Source organism: Gossypium hirsutum, chromosome D09 (genome assembly GCF_007990345.1).
Source record: "Gossypium hirsutum isolate 1008001.06 chromosome D09, Gossypium_hirsutum_v2.1, whole genome shotgun sequence".
NCBI lineage: Eukaryota > Viridiplantae > Streptophyta > Magnoliopsida > Malvales > Malvaceae > Gossypium > Gossypium hirsutum.
The window spans coordinates 54145629-54161108 of record NC_053445.1 but is presented as its reverse complement, the minus strand read 5'-3'; the positions used below and the strand labels follow the sequence as shown (position 1 = coordinate 54161108).

Genomic DNA, 15480 nt, shown 5'->3' with positions numbered 1-15480 from the left:
GATATGTTGATTCCGACTTTGCTGGTGATTTAGATAAACGTCGTTCAACTACGGGGTATTTGTTTACTCTTGCGAAAGCCCCAGTGAGTTGGAAGTCTACCTTACAGTCTACAGTAGCTGTGTCTACTACAGAGGCAGAATATATGGCAGTTACAGAAGCTGTTAAGGAGGCTATTTGGCTTAATGGATTGTTGAAAGACTTAGGAGTTGTTCAAAGTCACATAAGTTTATATTGTGACAGTCAGAGCGCTATTCATTTAGCGAAAAATCAAGTCTATCATTCAAGAACCAAGCATATCGACGTAAGATATCACTTTGTGCGGGAAGTCTTTGAAAAAGGAAAAATTCTACTTCAGAAGATTCCGACAGCAGATAATCCCGCAGATATGATGACCAAGGTGGTAACAACAATCAAGTTTAATCATTGTTTGAACTTGATTAACATCCTGAGAATTTGAGCACCTTCAGGTGTATGGCGCTCGAGAGCGCATTTGTAGGCACTACAAAAGATAGCTTTATCGAATTTGGGGAGTTGAAGGAAGTGTGTGAAGATGTGATTATCCTAATCAAATCTTCAAGGTGGAGATTGTTAACATTAATGGAAGACAATTAATAATGGTTGCCATTAACATTAATGGGAGACAATCAATAATGACAACCACCAACTTTGGAAAAGTGGCAAGGGATAATTTTTTTTTGGTCCTTGAGATAATGGGCTATTTATTGTTTGGTCCTTGAACCTCAACTATAAATAGGCCTTCTCATTTCTCATTTCAATTCATCCCAACCAATCTTTCTCTCTTAGTTTTCTCTCTTCTCCATTTGAGAATTCTTAAGGAATTCTATTTGTTTGTAATATTTTGGAGATAGTAAAGTTATCATCTGGTGTTAGTGCCCGAGGACGTAGGTATAATTTACCGAACCTCATTAAAACTCTTATGTTCTTTTTGTCCTATTTTTCTTTCAATATTTGAGGGTATAATAGTAGTATTTAATTGTGCTATTAAATTACTATAGAAGGGATATTCTGACTAAGGAAAGACTTGGTATTTAAGAGATCCATGTGATCCACCTCTCTTCCCTGGGAATTGAACTTTGTGTGACTTTTTTAGTACAATAATTTACACACTTCCGACCCTATTGGAACAACATTCTGTTCATCAAGTAATGCTGAAATCAATCCTTACTCCGATTTTCTCGACTTTTCCGGCCAAACCCAGGTATCGGAAACTATTGTGTCTTGCAATTTCCTGTAATTTTAATCCCATTCAAACTGTTCGACAAAATGCCGCACCCAACATCTTCACAACCCCTCAACTCCCTCCAACGTCAGTTTACATTCACCTCCCTTTCTGTCGAAAACGCTGCCACTACTGCGACTTCCCAGTCGTCGCTCTCGGTTCTAACTCACCGGCCCAAACCAACGACAACGAAGACGATCCCCGTATATCGAACTACATCTAATTACTATGCCGAGAAATCAATGCTTCCAGAGTGAGTTTCGAGTCTCACTCACCACTCGAAACCGTCTTCTTTGGCGGAGGAACACCGTCTCTCGTGCCACCGAGGCTGGTTTCATCGATTCTTGATTTGTTGAAAGGGAAATTTGGGGTGACTTCGGATGCCGAGATATCAACGAAAATGGATCCTGGAACATTTGATGTTAAGAAAATGGAGGAGTTTATGGAGTTGGGTGTGAATCGAGTTTCGTTGGGAGTTCAAGCGTTTCAAGAACAGTTGTTGAAGGCTTGCGGGAGAGCTCATGGAGTTGACGAGGTGAATGAGGCCATTGAGATAATGAAATCGTGTGGGGTTGAGAATTGGAGTTTGGATCTAATCTCTTCTCTGCCTAATCAAGCTCCACAAATGTGGGAGGAAAGCTTAAAGTTGACCATCGAAGCTCAGCCAAATCACGTCTCCGTTTATGATTTGCAAGTTGAACAAGGCACCAAATTTGGAACATTGTAAGTATTACTATGTTTATTTGGAAAATCTGTAGCTTTTAATTATGTTACTCGGATATTCATTCAAACTCTTTTTCATGTATTTAGATTTTTTTAGGATATATCTATTATTTTCCGAATCGGATCGGACTGGTCAGGTACCGATCAAAAACGAGTTGATTCATGCGATTGAAAAATGTGTTAAATATGAATACTTTAAGAAAAATAAAGAGTTGGGAACGGTGTTTATCTTTACTCTGGATTGAAAAGTGAATATTTGAATCCTTTGTAGGTACACACCAGGGGAGTTTCCTTTACCTACTGATGTGCAGTCTGCCGATTTTTATAGAATGGCGTCGAGCATGCTTTCAGCTGCCGGATATAACCATTACGAAATCAGCAGTTATTGCCAAGACGGATTCGAATGCAAGCACAATTTTACATACTGGAAAAACAAACCATTTTATGGTTTTGGCCTAGGGTCTGCTAGTTACGTACGTGGAATGAGGTTTTCAAGACCGAAGAAAATGGGAGGTTACATCAATTTTGTACGGAGTTTGGATAATGGCATGGTCGATTACACCGGGAACACTAATATAAATGTTGGAGACTTGGCATCAGATATTGTGATGCTCTCTCTTAGAACTGCAGCTGGACTCAATTTGAAGTCCTTCCGATGCGCATTTGGGTACTCGGTTGTAGCTTCTCTTTGTGAAGCTTATAAGCCTTTCATTGAAAGTGGACATGTGCTTTGCTTGAATGAGCAGAGAAGAGTTGTAACTGCAGATGAATTCAATGCCTCATTGAATGAAGATGGTATCGGACGAGGATTAGCTTATATTCGGCTCAGTGATCCGGACGGCTTCCTATTATCGAACGAATTGATCTCTATTGCATTTGGGGTCATTGCTCTCTAGAACTTTTGAGTTTCAAATGTTAAACCTTTTTTTATGGTGCATGTTGCATTCGGAGTTATGATGTACAATTATGAACGGTCGACCATGCCAGGAACACAGATATAGATGCCAACGGGGCTCGATTTGAAGGCTTCTTGATATGCATTTCGGGAACTTGGTTATAGCTTCTCTTGGTGAGGCTTATAAGCCTTTCGTTGAAAGTTGCTTTGCTTGAAACTGCATACAATATGAAGACGATATCGGGCAAGGATTAGCTTATATTCCGCTCACGATCAAGGTGGTTTTCTCTTATCGAGAAAATCGATATCGATTGCATTCGGGCTTTCATATCTGAAGCTTCTTTTTTATTGATATGCTTTGTGATTGGGGCAATTGCTGCTTAAAAGTGCATAAAACAATTGTAAATATGAAGCTTTCTGATAGTTTCCAGCCAAGCCTAATTATGGCTTTTGGCATGGCAAGGGAGACCATAAGAAATGTTGGAGAGCAATGTTCTTGGTTTTCCGCACATGCAATTATTCTTCATTCGTATGTTTGAAAATCGAACCTTAACATCATACAAGTTTTTAGTAGAGATTGACATAGTTGTTTGTAAGGTTCAACAGCCGGTCTGACTTAAATATCTGTTTGAAGGAAGCATTGAATTGGTTGACTTGATAATTGGTACCGATCTATTGAATCAAGCGTAATTTTTAAGAATTCTTAATTATTTAGGATCACAGTTTCCACTTTTAAAAAATTTCTTATTAATTTTTATAGGTTGAATCCATTGTTAATCAATTCAAAGGACTCTCATATTAATAAAATATTTCGGATTGAAAAAACTATCAACTTTTAAATGAATAGATGAATCTTATAAAGAATTGAACTATATAAAAATCTAGAAGAGAGGTACGGTTGATGTGAATATATTCAAACTAAAATTAATCGGATAAGGTAATGTTTAAATTTAAAAATGGAACTCACTGAATCAAAATTGACAAATTTGGTTTTGAAGTTAAATTTACTGAACAAACAAAATTAACAAACATTCTTCTTTTATTCTCTTATTTAACATCATTTTATTATTTTTTTGGTTTCATCTCAGTCTCTTGAAAATTCTCTCAGTTCGTTTCCCTCTCTTATCTCCAATTTTCTCATCGTTTTAACATCTTCTGGTCATGGCGGTAATTTTCCTTTTCCTCTTTACATATGTATGTATCTGTAATTGATGGAATCGAATCGAGGTTAATGATAATGTTGATTGGATTGACCAGGAAAAGGGAAGAGCATTGCCTAAATTTGGAGAGTGGGACGTAAACAATCCAGCTGCAGCTGAAGGATTTACAGTGATATTCAACAAAGCTAGAGATGAGAAGAAAACCAAAGGCTCTGCTCCCAATATTATGCCCTCTGCTTCCTCTAAAAAGAATCAACCTCCCCCTTCTCCTCCCAGTCCAAAGGTAATATATATATATAATGTTATGTTGTGTTACTCATTGTTGAATACAAATATGTTTTTGATTTTAGTATATTTAATTTTTCCAAAGTTTCTTATATCTATATCTAGAGGTGCCATGAATTTGGATATTCTTATGAATGTTATTAACATCTTTTATATTTGTCTAATTTTAGCCTCACACAAGCTCATCAGTCGAAAGTCTATCTATATATTTAATAAATTGAGCTAGGCAAGTTCTAAATGTGGTATCCAAAACTTTTAAACAACCTCAACTTTTGTGTAAACTCATAATAATTTTTCTTTGGATAGCTTTAACCATATCCATATGTTCATGTAAGAAAATATGATGTTGAAAACAAATGCTTAATGATAAATAGAGAGTTGGAGTAATATAGGACTAATACATATAAAGGCATCTGAATTTAGCAATTTATGTTTACTTGGTACTTAACTTTTTTTTAATTAGCACCTAAACTTGTAAGTTAAATGATGCCTTCTTTTAAGTTAAAATACAATGAAGTGGTGCTAATTATAAATAATATGGTGATTTGTGATAGTTTCACATTTTAAATTTATACAAAAAATATTTTTATTTTTTGTAACACGTCAAAAAAATGAGGTTATCACATGTCGAATTTCAAGTTTAAATATCAATTAGATAAATAATAAACAAATTCAAATACTTCCATTCTAGTATAATGTATATATAAATTATTTTATTTTTCAGGGTAAATGGTTTTGCTGTGTTGGAGTTTAAGGATTTATGGTTTTTCTTTTTCTTACCTAATAAAGTTGTTTACATGTATTCTGGTCGAGTTAAAGTTATCCCAGTTCAATCAAAACCCATTGTGGAATGTATATTATTATTGCTTCTGTTATTAACCTTTGTATGATTTTCTATCAGAATCATTTATGAGAGAGAATTAAATATGCAACACGTATATTTCTTGTAAAGATCAATTCCAGCAGAGTTCATGTTTCTCTAACATATTTATATTTTATTATTCTATTCAAATCCATTTTAATTCGTTTTAATGTCTATGTTCGGGGTTATTATTACCCATCTTTATCCATGTCTATTTTACAGCTCATGTTTAAAATTCATGACTATTCCTCTCAACAATTTCATATCCTATTTTCAAGCTTGCATTCTCCTCCTCTTAAGAATGTTATCCTAATTTGACTTTAATGTTCAAAATGGCATTAGGAACCTTTTTTCCCAATTTGGTACTTAAATTTAACTTTGATGTTTAATTTGGTACCCGGGTCAAATAGCATCATGTGATCTAATGAATATAAAAACATAAGTACTTACTTGAGAGAAAAAAAAAACCCATGGGGCCTAACCTTCTCTTCACCTAACCTACCTTGCTGATCAAGCAACGGGTTCATTAGAAATGTTAGTTTTACAGTTTTCGTGATTCATGTTTTATCTTACCTTTCTTCACTGAATGACCAGTCTTCCTTTTGTGACGACTGAAATCCGACACAAAACGAAATGTTTGACCACAGCCTTCCTCAGCACACACGTAAGGACGAGCACCTGTGTGAACCCTAATGTGTTCGGTTCGAGCCCATGCCCATTTGAACGTCATCTTGCAGCCCTTCCATGGACATTTAAGAGGTCGGTCATCCATATGAACTCGTCGATGCTGAACTAGATATTTGTGTGAGAAGAACTTCTTTCCGCACCCTTTTACTGGACAAATGTTCTTTTTGTGGAGAACCAGCTCTTGTTTCAAGCCAAAACTCATGGTGCAACCTTCCATGTCACATTGATATTCTGCTTCCTCGTCTCTTACTTTCGCATTTGAAGCAGTCTTTGCTTTGTTCTTCAGAGCTTGCTTCTTCACTTTAGGTTTTGTTTCCGGCTCTTTTGAAGGCTTTTGAGCTCTTTTCCTAAGGCGTGTGCTGGGTCCACCTTCTATCTCATCGTCATCATATGAATTGTCCTGTCTAGCACTTTGCTCAATTTTGGTAGTCCGATTCCGAGGAGTGTCTTGTTTGCTTTGCTGAGAGATTACTTGTTTTGTTGTCCGACGTTTCCCTTGTTTCACATTCTTAGGGGCTTCTTGTTTTGTTTGTCGTGGTGTTGGGGCTTTCTTTTTTCTGCTTCTAAGACTACTACTCGGTTGACCATAGTTCTCGTCCGATGAATCATATGAAACTACATCCTCACTTTCAATAGATTTCCCTTGCCGGCTTCTTGGAGTCTTCCTAAGCTGCTGTGGAGAAGTATCATCTGAATCATCGGAAACTGCATCTTCCTTCTCAAGAATTTTAGCATGCTTACTTCTCAAAATCCTCGTAAGTTGCTGAAGAGAACTATCATCTGGAGAATCCGATGAACCTGCATCTTCCCTCTCGATAAACTGGGTTAGTTGACTTCTAGGAATCCTCCTATGCTGTCGATGAGAATTACCCTTCAGTGAATCGAAAGAAACTATGTCTTCTTGATCAGAAAATTTGGATACTTTTCTTTGAGCAATCCTCCTATGTTGCTGTTGAGGATTACCCTCGAGTGAATCATCAGAAAATTCATCCTCTCTTTCCGTGCACTTCATTTGCTTGCCACTAGGAATCCTCCTATGCTGAGTTTGAGAACCATCATTATCTGATGCATCATCCGACATTGCTTCTTCTCTCTCGAAAAACTTTGCTCGCTTGCCTTTAGGCTTTCTTCGGTACTGCTTAAGGGAATTGTCTGCTCGCGAGTCATCTGAGACAGCAAGCCTCCTTTCAAACAACTTGATCTGTCTGCCTCTAGGAATCCGCTTATGAAACTGATAGGAAATTTCCTCTTGTTCATCAGCTGATACAGAACCTTCTCTCTTCATGAATTTGTCCCGGGAGCTTCTAGGAATCCTCCGATATTGCTTGGTGGAAATTTTGTCAAGTGAATCACCAGAAACCACATCATTTTCTACAATATATTTCCCTTTTTTGCCTCCGAGATTTTTCAGAAACTGTTGATCATCAGAATCCTCCTCTACATCCTCGGATTCAGAAGCTTCCCTTTCGATAAATTTGGCCCCTTTTCTTCGAGAGAGATCTCTATGATGCAGAAGAGAATCATCCTCTAATGAATCATACGAAATTTCCTTCTCTTTCTCGATTAGTTTAGGTTTTTTGCCCCTAAAAAATCTCTGTTGCTGCCTAAGAGAATTACCATCCAATGAATCATCCGAAACTACACTCTCTGGCTCGATGCATTTAGCTTTCTTGCTCGGTGTAGCCCCCGCCCTTGTTTTGCTCTTTCTAGTAAACATTTTAACCACCTTGGATGTTTCTGCTTTCCGAATATTTTCTGGTTTACTCTCAAGATTTTCATCTGAAGTTGCCCAAGCATGGAAGCTTTTTTCTTGTTCTTGCTCCTTGGGATCCCTTTGTGTCAAAAATGGATGAACCTGATTCGACATCCAAACTTTACCACACCATTTTCCCGCCACTACTTTTTTCTGCTTCCGAGACCTCCGCCCGTAAGAATTCAACTTTGTCGGTGAGCTAGCAGGAGAATTTCGGCCAAATGCACTGTATATAACGAAATTATATGGCATCTGTTTACTGTACAACGTAGAATGGCTGAGATTGGAACTATAAAATAAGTTGATTCCCAGCTTTACTGCCCAGTCTCCGTTTCCAGGTATGGCATCCTCACTATCAAGAGCTGACCGGATCCTCACCTCATCATCCTTAGTAGCATCCCCAAATAAGATGTTGTTCCAAAGATAATTGATTCCCAACTCTTCAGCCACCAACTTAGCTTCCGCTTCGATCCTGGGATATTCTGCATCGTTTTACAGATATTCGTTAATGTATATGTGTAATAAGAGGTAACTGGAAACATTTCCCCGGGACAAATTCATTTGTGTATAATGTATGCCGAAATCTACCTGGATGACAAAGGAGAAATATATGAACTCCTCCTATTTGACGAAGTTGTTGTTCTACTTCTATAGCATGCTCGAGACAGAAGACATGCATCCGAGAAGAATCTTCATCGGAGTTTGGAGCAAACGGACTATCTGCATTTTCCATTCGTGCAAAGGCCTTACTAAACCTCATTTTCTCTGCACCGTAAGATTCTATGGCTGGATCACTACATTTATCCCCCAAACCATTTGATACCAACTCTTGGTTGATTGTTGGAGGGCTTCTTTTAGATCCAGGTTTAGGATCGCAATCGATAACATGGACCGGAGCGTCCTCCTTGAAATCATTATGCTGAAGTTTCCTTCCTGGTATAGTGTTTGTTGAATTCGTCTCATCACCAGAGGCAGTAGCTTTTGGTTCAGCATTATCATCTTCGGAATCAGATGAATTTCTGTATGTTGAAGCTAATAGACCAAGAGCAGAAGTATTTCTCCTTTCTTTAGTATCTTCCGGAACTTCTTTACTTTGATTTTTCGTCTGAAACTTGCACTCAACAGACTGAACAGGTACATCGTATAAAGCATTTGGGGCAGTTTTATTCATCCCCCCTGTATCAAGGAAAAACAAAAACCCGGTATGTTAAAAAAGAAGTAAAAGAATTTTAAGGAAAATTGTAGAGTAGAAAGGATACCATCCATCCATCCATATATATATCCTACACTCACACCTGAGTTTGGATAACCTAGTTATCAAGACAATTATGTTAGCAACCAATAGTCTTGCCAGCCCTAACAAAAGCTTATTCGAATTATCATATTTCTATTGTTCTTTGGAAATGAGAATCCTAGGAACCGAACAACTTCGAGCCAAATTCCAATTATTCTGCTTAAGATCATTCCTAGGACCGCCACATCTGTTTTAGTTGTTAACCTATACGAACACTACATGCATTATAAAGACAAAGCTATAACCCCACAAGCACAAGGAATGGCATTAAATCACATAAACAAAATTGGCTAATAAACAAAAAATTCCATATATAACCTACTTGTAGAAGGATTTTGCTCCGAAGTGATTCCATCCCCATGAGTAGCGGTGAACCTGTCACGTGTTACTCCAGAACCAAAGGTCCAATCATTAAAAAAGCTACAATCTGCTGACATGAGGTATCTAGCTGCTTGTTCGGTCGGTTGAAGAACAGCAATACAAGCAAAGCATAATATTCCGCACGTGACGCATGTAAACAGTCTCTGATCCGACAATGTATCACCTTGAACAGAACTTTCTCTTTCAATGTTCACGTTTAAGATCTGTGATGGCACCTTACACAAATAATCAGCTCCCGTAAAAGAAGAATCTCGATCAACTTCATATGTAGAAACAGTTTTTCCTTTCACCGAATAGAAACCTTTTATTCCCTTGTTTTCTTCATTCTTGCATTGCATTATCTCATCAAAAGCTAAGACTTGGGACGGTTTCATTGCTTCCTTGTAGCGGCATAAACCAAGTGACATCTTCGGGTTTATTCTTAATCGGGATGCTATACGTGATTCAGAAGAAAGAGAAATATCGGTAGAACTTTTGGGGAGTAGTACCACTGAAGATCCTTTTCCAAGAATATGAAGTAGGTCATTGTTCTGTATGAGATCCTGCACAAATAATTCTTTAACTAAGGTTTCCCCTTCACATTTTTTCTTATCCTTGAGGCGAGAACTCTTTGGTTTAGCACCAATGTTCGTAGGTACCCTGCAAGGAGAAACCTAACAAAAATGAGGAAAAGATACACAATATAAGTTATTGCTCTTCAATTAATTAGTTCAGCATCATACAAACAACTTTTGGTATAAATATCGCACATGCCGATAAAATTTCAAAGATTTTTGTCCTTTAAATTGTATGAAGTCCGATTATAATGAGGATTAAAAGTACAGGAAGAACATTACTTAAAATACCCGTGTTTGACACCTATGTTTGAGACATATTTGGATATGAATATAGGGATATGACCCTACAAATACATGGGAAAACTTGGTAAAAATTGAACATACCAGTGCCAGAAACACATCCGACACTCATACCTAGGGATGGCAAAAAACCCTGAAACTGACGGGTTCCGAACCGATTTGACCAGATAGGGTCAGGTGGGTTGATTTTAAAAAATTCGCCAGGCCGGGTTTAGAATAAAACCACCCCGCCCTGGGATATTTATGAAATTACCCCTCTATACATATTTAATATTGATTAAGTCAAAAATCCCTAAAATGTATTACTACTAGTCTTTATACTACTCTCTCACTCCAGTTTATTTCTCCCTCTCTCTCTCTTTTTAATTTATTTCCCAAGTCCCCCCCTGTTTGTAAGGAACAAAGACCTTTGCTCCTTTTTTTTGCTGTGCTGTAATTGTAACGTGTGTGTATACATATTAGCACATGACAGTTTCAATGGTAAATCATAAAGCAAATCTAATGGGAAATGGTGCCAAAACCTTTCGTTTAAAAAAAAAAATTATTAATCACAATTTCCGAAAAAAAAAATTCAAAATGTTTGAACTCGGGTCTGATCGGATTGGAGTCGGGTACACTATTAATTTTTGGGTTCAGGTTCTGAGCGGGTTAAAATTTTTTTAAAGTCGATGTCGGGGCATGGTGGTAGAGCATCAGGTTGGGGTTAGGGCAGGAAAAAAACCACCCCATTGCCATCACTACTCATACTGAACTTCAAAAAAGCAATGAGCAAATGTAAATATTTTTCTAAACATTTACCTACCATATTTGCAGCAGTGCAGAAAGTACTCAATTAAATGTCATATATATTCAAGTGCGTATTCAAAGTACTCGAGAATGCATCAAGAAATTAAGAAACTGAGGTATCCAAATGAATCATACTGTATAACTGTGAGTCGTACCTTGAACATAAATCGAGTGCAAGATCATAAAGTAACTGGAAATGGGAGACCATTGGAGGGTAATTAATTGAAGCTCTTCGAATAGAAGCATCTCGGGCTACTCTCAACCATTCTGGAGTTGCAATATTAGCTGCTTCTCCAAGGTTAAATCCTAATGACAATAACATATAGATGAAATAAGCTCCCTCCTCTGACAGTATCTAATAAAGATTTGATGGTCTCACCGTGACTGAACCCCGAATGATAGGCTCTAGGGAAAGTGACAACAAATTCCCCAGCATTTTGCACTAACCTGATTTCAGAATAATGATAATGTAAGAACAAGTCCAATAACCATCCCTCAACAGGTCAATTAAATCGCGTTATAAGACTCTAAGATGATAAATTCATTATAAAAGTAATAAATGGAAAATTTTCTACAAAGCATAGCAGAGCAAACTAAAATCACCTGCAGCACGGAATTCCAGCATGAACAAATACTTCTGGAGACATCACTGTGGTCTTTTCACCAAGTGTAGAAAATGTAACTAATATAGATTAAAAAGGTACAATATAAGGATCATCACTTAAATATAAAAGATTGAGTTGCTTTTCTAGTAAAAAAAAAAATTACATTGTGGCATAGAAACTTCCCGGAATAGATTTAAACCAATCCAAAATGGTAAAAAACATCATTGGTACACTAGAAAGTAAAATATTTTAATCAAAAGCTACACTTATGCTATGCAATACAGCTTCATGTTATTCTCCCTTTAGCCTTCACTCAAACCAGTCAATCTCACCAATGCTATCCAATACGGCTTCTACTTATGCAAAGATAATGTAGGCTTACTAATTATAATGCTAACATTCCTTAAAAACTCAATGAACACCATTGGAGAAAACTCAAATTGGGGGCACTTAGTTTTTTTTTTTCCCCTTTTTTTCGGAATAATTACAACTAGTTTATTCTTCCTTTGACCTTTGCTCAAACCAGTCAATCTCACCAAGCTATCCAATAGAGACAAATGCTTATGCAAAGTCAACGCAAGTAATTGACATGGACTTCATTAGCTAACTAAGAAACAGAGGAGACAAAAATTAATAGTTCAGTAGACTCACCTTAGATGAAACTCAAGGCATAAAGCTCAACTCAAGCTCGAGAAAATTTCACTTTTAAAGCTCGATTCGAGACAACAAATCGAAGTACTCAAGCTCACTCAATTAAGCTCGATTCTCATACTTCACTTCAAGCTTGACTATTTGTGCTTAAGTTACTGAGTCAAGCATTATGCTAATTGAGTCAACCACTAATAGCTTGAGCTACTCGAGCTCGAGCTCAACTCGACAATGACCAGCCTAGATTCCATTTTTTCAACCAGAACCCAAATAGCTTATTGACACAGATTTCTCATTCACATTACTACTTATGCGAAGTCAACAAAAGTACTTCAAATTTCCTCCAGTAGCTTACTAAGAAACAGAGGAGACAAAATTAATAGTACACTAAACTCACCAAGAGGATTGAACTCTCCAGCATAGCCATCAACCCGGACGACCTCTTCGAAAGCTACGGCAGCATCCCGGGGAACACCGTACCATGTTTTCCCAGCACCCATATGCAAATAATTCAAGCTATGCAAATCATGATCCTCTACGTGCCAAGCGAACCAACTGAACAACATTGCAATGTACACCATAGGGGAAGTAACACCCGGAATCTCCTCTTTCATGAACCTTAACAACGACCCTTTCGCCCTCGAAACCGCTCTCATATTCCACGGCGTTTCCGCCACCGTAACTCCTTCCCCTGTTTCCCGCCCTCCACCGCTACTCTTCTTTGAGCCCAAAGCAGCAAAAGCTGAACCAGGCATGTCGTTAGCATACTCAATGTCAAAAGGTTGGTCAACCGTCGCTTTCCAAAAAAGGGTTTCGATTTCCAAAGCTGAAAGGGAAGCTTTTTTGCTGTATTTCTTCAAGTAATTCCTCTCGAAAATCTTCGCTTTCGCTTCGAATTCTTGGAAAGTATAGTATTCCCCACTCTGCCACACCGATTTCAGAACGGGCCGTTGCTTCCGAGGGCAAAACCCGATCTGTTGTTGGCGGGTAGTGAATGTAGGCGCGGGTTTCGAATCGGAGCTAGCATTAGCAACAGCACGTTCCAAAAGGGACCGATTGAGGTTCCCCATTGCAGCTTTTTTAGAAGCAGGTGGCACCGGAGGTATGATCTTACAGATTCCATACTGGGAAGCCTCCTTTTCGATCTTGAAAATATAAGCAATTGGATCTTGAAACTCTACCAAAGTAGGCCTATACTCTGGAGCAAAAGGCAAAGACTTCAGCCATGGAAACACTTCCTGGCTTGGCTCTGGTGAAAGGCTTGAAGCAGCCATGAAAATGAAGTATAAATTTTCTGGGTAAGAATAGGGATAATCATTGAGAGTTCATTTTTATAAACAAATAAAAATAAAAAAAAAATAAAAGAAAGGTTAAAGTTTTCAGATTCTTCTAAGCTTCCATTTTCTATTTTCTTTATGTTTTTCCTCTGTTTTTCTTTTGTTGATATAATTTACAGAGCAAGTGGAAGATATGATGGGCAGGGCAGGGGCAGAGCAGGGCAGGTAAAGCTTGAAAATGGCACTATATTTCTTTTAATTTACCTTCTTGCCATTGTAATCTCGTCGATGAATTTATGATATAAGGATTTAGAAAAATATAAATATATTTATGTTAAAATTATCACCTTACATTTTACTTACTTAAAAAATATATAAATTAGCTTTTACATATATATGTTTTTGTTTTAATTAGTTTTTTTATATTAGTTCATAGTATTTTTTATTTAATTTTATTCATTTTTAATGTTAAAAATTGATGTGATTTTAAAATAACCAGATAGTTACACCCAGTGGGCCATATATATCTCATATTAACATATAAGGATCAATGAAAATTAATGATATTTTTAATAAAATGACCAACTTACTTTTTTATATAATGTTTAGAGACTAATTCTTAATAGCAAGACCAATTGCATTTTTGCCTCCTTTACTTGAAAAAAATAAGTTAATTAATCTCTATATATTAGATTAAAGAATAAATTAATTCTCATGTTAAAAATTACTTTCACTTTTACTGTTGAAATTTGATTCAGTTGTTAGCATAAGATAGTGTGATATATCATGTGTCATTATCTGATTATTTCGTTAGTCATACTAATTTTTAGTAATACAAATAGATAATTTTTTTACATAATTAATTAATAAATTTATTAATAAGCAGGCTAAAAACTAATCTATCTCCATAATGGGTGGAATAAGATAAAGATAAACCTGAATTATGAGGTATCTTGTCCAATTTAGATGGATATAATCTGTGTAGAATTCGACTCTTGAATATATTTATTAATAGCATTATTATATAATTATTATACACCGTAATGACGATTTGCTTCGTTTTGCAGTAACTGAAAGTGAAAAGAAGCCAAGGCAATGACTATTTCTGTCATGTAAACCTGCAAATTTTCATCATCAATGCCGGATGTCTTGTTTTGGCTGCACACAGACAAGCGTAAAATAATGTTACTTAATTTGCAAGAATTCTTCTTCTTCTTCTTTTTTTGCCCTTATGAAATGTTTATAAGTATGAAATAAATACGGATCTGCATTTGTCGCGACATTTTTGTTTCTTTATATAAAAAATTATAATTAGAATTATTTTAAATTTTTTATTTAAATTATTGAGTAATTATTTTTTTAAATGCAGTTAATAAACTTCAAGCGATGATTCGATAATCGATACGGTAGATCGATATTAATTAGGAAGTAAAAGAATATACTTTAAATCAAAATTAATCAATTAATGTTATAGATCGGAGAAAAAATTTATTTTACTTTTGATTTGTAATATCGTAACGTTTAAAAATGTTCTATAGAAAAAATTGAATTGTAAAAGAGTAAAGAATTTAAAATTTTCTATTAGCATAGGCAGTGCAAATAAAAAAAGTTATACAACAATCATTTTAACATTTCAATAATCTAAATAAAAATATTCGAATAGTTTATTAATTATTTTGTAACTTTTTAAATTTAAGTGATCAAAACATAAAATTTTTAATAATTTAATGACTTTTAATGTAATTTATACTATTATTTAAGAGTTTATTTGAATCGTTATGAAATAATTAAGTTCTAATTTAATTGTGAATTTACCAATAACTCATTAATTTTAAAAAATAAAAAATAATATTTTAAATTTAATTTTATATTTTTATATAAATTTTAAAAACTAATTCAATTTTATTATTTCAATTAAAATTATATTAATTTCTAATATCAACTTTTTTTATAATTTTAATACGTATTTTTTTCATGATATTTCTTTTTGGTACAAATTGTATGTCATAATACAAATTATATTTAA

General features: G+C 35.8%; 2 protein-coding genes across 2 annotated transcripts; one reads left to right on the top strand and one right to left on the bottom strand.

Annotated features, from left to right (window-relative positions):
* The first annotated feature begins 1149 nt into the window (after nt 1-1149).
* Nucleotides 1150-3428, top strand: LOC107931393 (heme chaperone HemW). Its single transcript, XM_016863272.2, has 2 exons — nt 1150-1964; nt 2236-3428. The coding sequence occupies exons 1-2, from the start codon at nt 1642-1644 to the stop codon at nt 2858-2860; spliced, it is 948 nt and encodes a 315-aa protein (XP_016718761.2). The 5' UTR covers nt 1150-1641; the 3' UTR covers nt 2861-3428.
* A 2155-nt stretch (nt 3429-5583) lies between these two features.
* On the bottom strand, nt 5584-13729 carry LOC107931453 (lysine-specific demethylase REF6). The gene is made up of 7 exons (XM_016863332.2): nt 12575-13729; nt 11528-11606; nt 11304-11371; nt 11080-11230; nt 9223-9920; nt 8195-8782; nt 5584-8088 (listed from the first exon to the last, which is right to left on the bottom strand). The coding sequence occupies exons 1-7, from the start codon at nt 13449-13451 to the stop codon at nt 5708-5710; spliced, it is 4842 nt and encodes a 1613-aa protein (XP_016718821.1). The 5' UTR covers nt 13452-13729; the 3' UTR covers nt 5584-5707.
* Nucleotides 13730-15480: the final 1751 nt, after the last annotated feature.

Excerpts from the sequence above, each read along its gene's own strand:
- LOC107931393 (XM_016863272.2), top strand. The coding sequence starts at position 1,642 with ATGGATCCTGGAACATTTGATGTTAAGAAAATGGAGGAGTTTATGGAG. Across the intron at positions 1,965-2,235 it reads GGCACCAAATTTGGAACATT|GTACACACCAGGGGAGTTTC; the intron begins GTAAGTATTACT and ends AATCCTTTGTAG.
- LOC107931453 (XM_016863332.2), bottom strand. The coding sequence starts at position 13,451 with ATGGCTGCTTCAAGCCTTTCACCAGAGCCAAGCCAGGAAGTGTTTCCA. Across the intron at positions 11,372-11,527 it reads GCTGGAATTCCGTGCTGCAG|GTTAGTGCAAAATGCTGGGG; the intron begins GTGATTTTAGTT and ends TTCTGAAATCAG. Across the intron at positions 8,783-9,222 it reads GGAGCAAAATCCTTCTACAA|GGGGGATGAATAAAACTGCC; the intron begins GTAGGTTATATA and ends TCCTTGATACAG.